At 47.6% G+C, this 6917-nt stretch overlaps 1 protein-coding gene across 1 annotated transcript; it reads left to right on the top strand.

The window, feature by feature from the left end:
• The first annotated feature begins 1484 nt into the window (after positions 1–1484).
• On the top strand, positions 1485–3500 carry LOC138852351 (uncharacterized). Its single transcript, XM_070082390.1, has 2 exons — positions 1485–3069; positions 3103–3500. The coding sequence occupies exons 1-2, from the start codon at positions 2004–2006 to the stop codon at positions 3309–3311; spliced, it is 1275 nt and encodes a 424-aa protein (XP_069938491.1). The 5' UTR covers positions 1485–2003; the 3' UTR covers positions 3312–3500.
• Positions 3501–6917: the final 3417 nt, after the last annotated feature.

The raw sequence follows: 6917 nt of genomic DNA, 5'->3' as shown, positions 1-6917 counted from the left end.
CGTGTAAACACACCAGCCCTCTATACAGCCTTATCTGCTAGGCAAAGACGTCCTTCTCGCCGTCCATGTGTGTTGTGTTCTTCCCAGTTCCTCCAAGAAGTTCTACCGGGCTTAACCACGTGGGAACCCAGTTGGCTTAGCCCCTAAGCCAGCAAAGTTCAGCGTCTACAGCAGCTCGTGACTCATCATAGTGTCTACTACTACTCAGCGCCTACGTATCTCCAGCCAGTGCAGTTTTTTTTTTGTGTTGCCCAGTTTAAATGTTTTTTTTTCCCTTTCCCTTGCTGTTTTATCACCAGTTCTGTTTTCCCCAGTGATCTGTTAAAGTAAAACTTACTCGTCCCAGTTCAAAGTTTCACTTAAGCTTGTTTTTAGCACGTTCGAGTAGTGCAGTAAATGTTTTGTTCTCCGTGTGCTGAAGCCGCAGTCAGTCAGCGCGCCCAGACACGCTTGCCAGTGTAAACAACCATACACCAGCTGTGGTTCACGCCGGGTACCCACGTCTAATATCTTATACCTCCACAGAGTTACTCCGGTCCTTCCTGTTCTTCCCAAGTCCTTTCTGATATTTTTTTTCTACGACATTGAAGCCCCATAGCAGTATACAAATGCTACGAGGCGTGTAGTGTCACTAGAACATCACTGAAAGTTCCAGCACCTGCCGTACCTTCGTCCACCTGCACTCAAAGTTAAGTAAACAGTGACTTACCTAGCATTTCCTAATATTTTGTGACATTATTTAACTGTCCTGCACCAATACAGTTAGTTACTGAAGCCATACTTCAGTAAATTGTTCAGTGTCATCAGTGCACATTTTGCCATTTACCTACAGCTTAAATTTTGTGAATTTATTTTTGCACTCCTACATTTTAAATTCCAGTTTTTTTCTATTCTGCTTCTTGCACCTCAGTTATTGATTTAAATTGTTCAGTGTTAACCATTTATACAATTTACCTCTCACATACAGTTTTCATGTAATTCCTGTGTGCTGTTATTTTTTTTTAGTTGCACCTGCAAGTTAGCCACAGATTGTTGACACCCCTGCACTGTTTTGTTTGTTAGTTTTTTTTTAATAAGTGTAATCTTCAAGTACTTAAGTATTAGTATATTCTACCTGCAGTCATACAATCTGTGCCTAGCCCATTAAATTTTTTTTTTTCTGTTCCCCCATTTATTTTGCTCTACATATATTCTATGTTTTATCAGTGAATATTCACCTATGTGCATTGCTTTTTGCTATTTTATATACCCAAGTCATTGAGTGTATTTTTGGGAACCTGCTTATTTACCATTAATTACCAAAATTCCTTGTGAAGTTAATTAATTTTGACCTTGAGATTGTGCAAATTTTTTTTTTCTTTTTGCCAGTGTACACCCTGCTAACACCAGTTAACCTTTGCCATATTCTTGAATTTAATAATTTGCATTTTTATTAATTTTATTTTGTGTGCAATATAGCAATTCTGGACAGTGTATTTTTTTTTTCTCTGTGAGTTTTGGCACTATTCCATACTCTGATATCCTTTTTGTGCCAACTTCCCTTGTGCAAGTGAATTACCCCTTTTTTTTTTTGCATTTCAATTTGCAACTGTTAGCACCCGCAATCTTTTTAAACTGTGCTTGCAGCACAGTTTAGTGTTGTGTAGTACCTGATTTATTTTAATTTTGTGCAATTTTTGCTACCAGTGTTACAGTTCAGCTCCTTTTCATAAATTTTGTTGCCAGATTCCTGGTGAAATTATTGACTATCCTTAGCTTCATTTTGTGCACTTCCCTGTAGTACATTCACTTGCATACATCTCTTATTTGGTGTTCAGAGTGTATCACTATTTCCCTTTTTATTGTTGTTTTGCTCAAATTATTTCTATCACTAAGCAGTTTACCTAGTACTGTGGTGCTGAGTTCTCTTTGACTCTGTTTTGAATTGTAGCCAGTGCATACCATTTCTTGCTCTGACCTGTTTACCATCTTCGTGACCTACTTGCATTTCAACAATTGACGTCATGACTAAGACACGCAGTGGCCATGCCGTTACCCCAGATTCTGCTGGTGCCAGCAATGGTGCCTCAGCCAGCGTGAGCACGCGGCAGGGCATCGAAGCCCCAGCGACAGTTGGTCAACTTGTGGCTCAAGCCTCGACCACCAGTGGGCCGGCTCATCGTCCATACCTGACCCTTATTTTTGACGGTCGTGCAAATAGTTTAGAGCCATGGCTGCAGTCAGTCGAGGCGACTGTTCAGGCTCTATTTGATAGCCCAACAGATACACAGTACATTCGTGCTGCTGTTGCAGCAGTGGATCTCACCCAGGGTGATATAGGTGCCTTTGTGCAGCTCAAGCGCGTTTGTAAGATTCAGTCTTGGGGTGAACTTAAGGAGGAATTTAGGCGTTATTTTCGGCGTAGTCGCCAACGCCATTACATTGACATCGTTACCAGCGTCTTGGCCGAATGTCAATACCGGCACGAAAGCCCCCTGGCTTGCGTTTGCCGTTTCGAGCAAGCCGCCACGGACTTTACTGATGCCGTCAACTCCACTAAGTGGGCGGATGGTGATGGCCGTATGGCTATTAAAGACATCATCCCCATGCTGGCTGTCGGCATCATGCGGAGGGATTCCGCCCCTAACCTCTGGGCTGCCATTGATGCGCTAGGACTCGGCCCTCAGCACGACGTCCTGGGTGCATATGACGCCATCGACTCGCTCAAGCCGCCTTCCGAGCAAGGCAAGGTTTGCCGCTTTGCGGATGATCCCCTACCCATCCTTGCAGCGCCGTCCGCAGTGACCCCGCGGTCGCAGCCGGAAGTCACTTTTGCTGCTGCTGTCAGACAGCCAACCCACAAAGGTTCTAACCCCAGTCCCACTAATACGCGCCTAAGTAAAAATAGCGACCACAGTAACAACAGTCGGTCTTATACAAAAAGGCAGTCATCGACTTCCTGGACCAGGGCGAAACGTCGCCAGCAGACACCACCCCCAACCTCACCCGCTAAGCGTGTAGTGACTTGTTTCAACTGTGGCAAACGAGGGCACTACCGATCTGAGTGTTACAAACTTAAGTCCCCGCAAAGTAACCGTCACAGTCCCCACGCTCAGTATCAAGGTAACCGTCACCGTCCCCATGCCCAGTCTCGCGAGGGAATCTGTGTTTATCACAACACTTCCAGTCATACCTCCCATCAGTGTAACAAGCTGCGAAGTATGCTGACAGCTGAGTGGAGCAAGCAGTCGTCGCGCAATGCACATGCTCGTAGAAGCCCTTCCACTAGTTCGGGGGAAGAGGCGCGTCCGCAAAACCAACGAAAGACGTAGTAACCCTGTCGGAGTCGCTGTATTCCGTCCCTGTCCGCAATGCATTCGCCGCCCTGGGCAGTGATACGCTTGCCGACAGTGAGGAAACCGAGTGTCTTGACGTTGTTGCTGAGACTCGTACCGTACCTTCCAGGTCGAGCCTCGTCAACAAGTGTCGAGCCTCGAGCAGCTGTGACTCCGGGGACCTCGTCGGCCTGTCATGCCTTCATGTTCGGTATGACAACCCATGTGGACCGCTCATCGAGTCCACTGTCCACAATAAGCCTGTTCAGCTTTTCCTAGACACAGGTTCGGTGGTTAACATTGTCCGCTCCACCTTTTTCCGAGACATTGGCCTTCACGCGGCCATGTTGACAGAGCCATCTGCCATTCAGACCTTGAGAGGAGTCTCAGGTAAACCGCTGACGGTTCGCGGTCGCACAACGCTAGAATTTGTGGTCCAGGGTCACAAGCTGTCCGCAAAATTCTTAGTCGTAGATGGTATTGTTTTCCATGGTGACCTGCTCATAGGGTTCAAAACCATGGCAGATCTTAGGATCCGTTTAGATCCAGCTGAGTGGAAAGCGGAATTCAACGGAGTGGATGTGCCCTTCTGGGGCGTGCGCTTAGGATCCACTACGTGCTACTCCGTCTCAGAGTACGCACAGTGCCTAGAATCGTTGGAAACCGGTGGTTTCCATAGCACATTCTCCCCGGGGTCGGTCTCTCGTCCTGATCGACCTCGTAGTAGAGCTCGTTGCCCATCACCTCCTGGCCATCAGCGCGTAGTTACCAGTGAAACCCAGTCTGGGGACGCCCAGTCTAACCTTCACTCTAACTCTGACGCTGTTGTAGAGACCAGCAGTTGTCAAGCCGCAGTATCCCTGTCGGCAGGCGACTGTCTGACTCGTGTCATGGCATCAGCGAGCAGAGTTACTGCTTGTACAAAGTATGACGTCACTTTGTCAGCTAACTCGCTCACTCCTGTTACGGTGTACGTGAGCAGAGCTTTTGAAGGAGACCATGTGCTGGTTGACAACGACACATGCCGAGTCAAGGGCCTCTCCCTTGAACCATCCTTGCACACAGTGCAACGTGGTAAGTTGCAAGTCCTTGTTGTCAACATGCATAGTCGAGAATTTCCCCTGCGGAAGAATACCTCACTTGTTGACCTTGTCAGATTCCCTCTCCCGGTGAGAGTGGAGGGTGAAGCCCCAGCTGACTTCCTTGTGAGTGCAGTTCTCCCAGGCGAGTCTGCTGCTGACTCTTCCAACACCCGGCCAGTGCAGGAAGATGATCTAGCTTTGACAGACTATCCTGAAGAGGTTCCAAAACTTCTCCAGGTTCTCAATCGTGCACGTTCTGCAGTTGCACTAGATGGTGAGTCAATGGGTTTGACCTCACTGATCTCTCACCGTATTCCACTTGACAAAGGTACTAAACCCATTTATGTACCTGCGTATCGCCTGCCACATGCGCAAAGAGTCTTCGCCGAAGAACTCATTACACGGATGCTCCGTGATGGAGTTATTGAGGAGTCCACTTCCCCGTGGAATGCTCCCCTTATTCTGGTTCCCAAGAAAGACGGAACCTGGCGCCCTGTTATCGATTACAGGAAACTGAATGCATGTACCATCCCAGACCGTTTTCCATTGCCAGTTCTGAACGACCTGTTGCAGAACATCGGCGATAATAAGGTCTTTTCAACTCTTGATCTTCTTCAAGGGTTCTGGCAGATCCCCCTCGATGATGAGAGTAGAGAGTTGACAGCTTTCTCTACTCCAACTGGTCATTACCAGTTCAGGAGGATGCCCTTCGGCTTGCGCGGAAGCCCAATCACGTTTAGTCGTTTGATGACGACAATTTTCCGTACCCTCCTAGGTGGCACGCTCATGGTCTACCTGGATGATCTCATAGTCATGTCGCAAGATGTCCCGTCACATCTTGAGAAACTTGACAGGGTATTGGACAGGCTAGCTCAGGCAAATCTTAAGGTAAAGCTCTCCAAATGTCATTTCCTCCGGAAGGAAATAAAATTTCTGGGTCACGTAGTAACTCAGAATGGCATAAAGACGGACGAGTCTAAAATCTCGGCCGTGCAGAAATTCCCCAGACCCATGACGGCGGATGCAGTCCGGTCCTTCATAGGCCTGGCGGGTTTCTACCGCACCTTTATCGCAGGTTTCTCCACCATTGCGGCACCCCTGACACGCTTACTCAAGAAGGATGCCCCTTTTGAGTGGACGTGCGATCAGGAACGAGCTTTTGTCATTCTTAAGAACAAGTTAACATCAGCCCCAACCCTTAGATTCCCTGATTTCACCAAGGCATTTACCTTGACGACTGATGCCAGCAAAGTTGGCATCGGTGCAGTCTTGTCACAGGAATCTAATGGTAAGCAACAGCCTATTGCCTATGCTAGCCGTGTTCTTACTAAAGCGGAAGTCAATTATTCAGTGACAGAGCTAGAAGCTTTAGCCATTGTATGGGCCCTGAGTCATTTTCGGGATATCATCTATCATTATCCTATCAAGATTTATACAGATCATTTACCCTTATTGGCCCTTTTTGCAAATAAGAACCTCTCGGGAAAGCATGCTCGGTGGTCGCTCACGTTCAATGACTACAACCCTGAAATTTGCTATGTCCCAGGTAAGCAAAATGTTGTAGCTGACGCCCTGTCGAGACATATAGCATTCGTGAGTGTCGGCAATTCGTTCTCTGTTGAGGATCTCGAGAGAGCCCAACGACAGGACCCTGTGTGGTCTCCAGTCCTTCGTTTCCTTACCAAGGAGGACGTTGACTTACAGGTCAAGTCTCCCGTTCCACTGAAGGATTTAGTGGTCAACCAAGGAGTACTGTGCCGTGTTGCACAGCTGGTGGACCCCGGCAGAACCGTATACCAACTGGTGATACCAGAGTCCATGATACCAGCTACTCTTAGGTTGATCCACAATGTCCCAGGTGTAGCGCACCCCGGGAAGGACCGCAGTATCAAACAGGCACGAATGAAATATTTCTGGCCTAAGATGGCATCGGACATTGCCAAGCATGTACACCAGTGTGTTGTCTGCCTACAGCACAAGGGTACCATTACAGGTCCTAACCCCATTCTAAAGTATCCCATTACAAAGGAGCCCTGGGAGAGAACTTCTGTCGACCTGTTGACGAACTTCTCGACCTCGGAGAAGGGAAATAAGCACCTGCTTGTAATGGTAGATAACTTGACGCGGTACAGTGAATTAGTACCCATTCCTGATAAAACCGCTGAAACGGTCGCTAGTGCTTTCCGTGAGCATGTTGTTCTTCGTCATACTTGCCCACGTGTCCTTCTGTCAGACAATGGGTCTGAGTTTATAAATGGCATAATGCAGGATCTTTGCTCCAGGTTCAACATTCATCAAGCGCCAGTAGCTCCACGCCACCCTGCGAGTAATGGTCTTGCTGAACGTACAAATCGCAAAGTCCTGGAGGTGCTCAGAGTAACCGTTAACCCAAGTTGTACTACATGGGATGAGGCTATCCCTGATGTTCAGTGTACATTAAATTCCTCCCTCAACAGCTCGATCGGTGAGACACCTCATTTTGCTTTGTATGGCTATGACAAGCGCTTACCATATGAAATTC

Source organism: Cherax quadricarinatus, chromosome 7, assembly GCF_038502225.1.
Source record: "Cherax quadricarinatus isolate ZL_2023a chromosome 7, ASM3850222v1, whole genome shotgun sequence".
NCBI lineage: Eukaryota > Metazoa > Arthropoda > Malacostraca > Decapoda > Parastacidae > Cherax > Cherax quadricarinatus.
The sequence above is the reverse complement of the archived record's forward strand: the minus strand, read 5'-3'. Positions and strand labels throughout refer to the sequence as shown.

What these genes read in the sequence shown, in the direction of transcription:
- LOC138852351 (XM_070082390.1), top strand. Translation starts at nt 2,004, where the DNA reads ATGACTAAGACACGCAGTGGCCATGCCGTTACCCCAGATTCTGCTGGT. An exon ending in CAAACTTAAGTCCCCGCAAA is followed by an intron (nt 3,070 to 3,102) that starts GTAACCGTCACA and finishes CTCAGTATCAAG; the next exon opens with GTAACCGTCACCGTCCCCAT.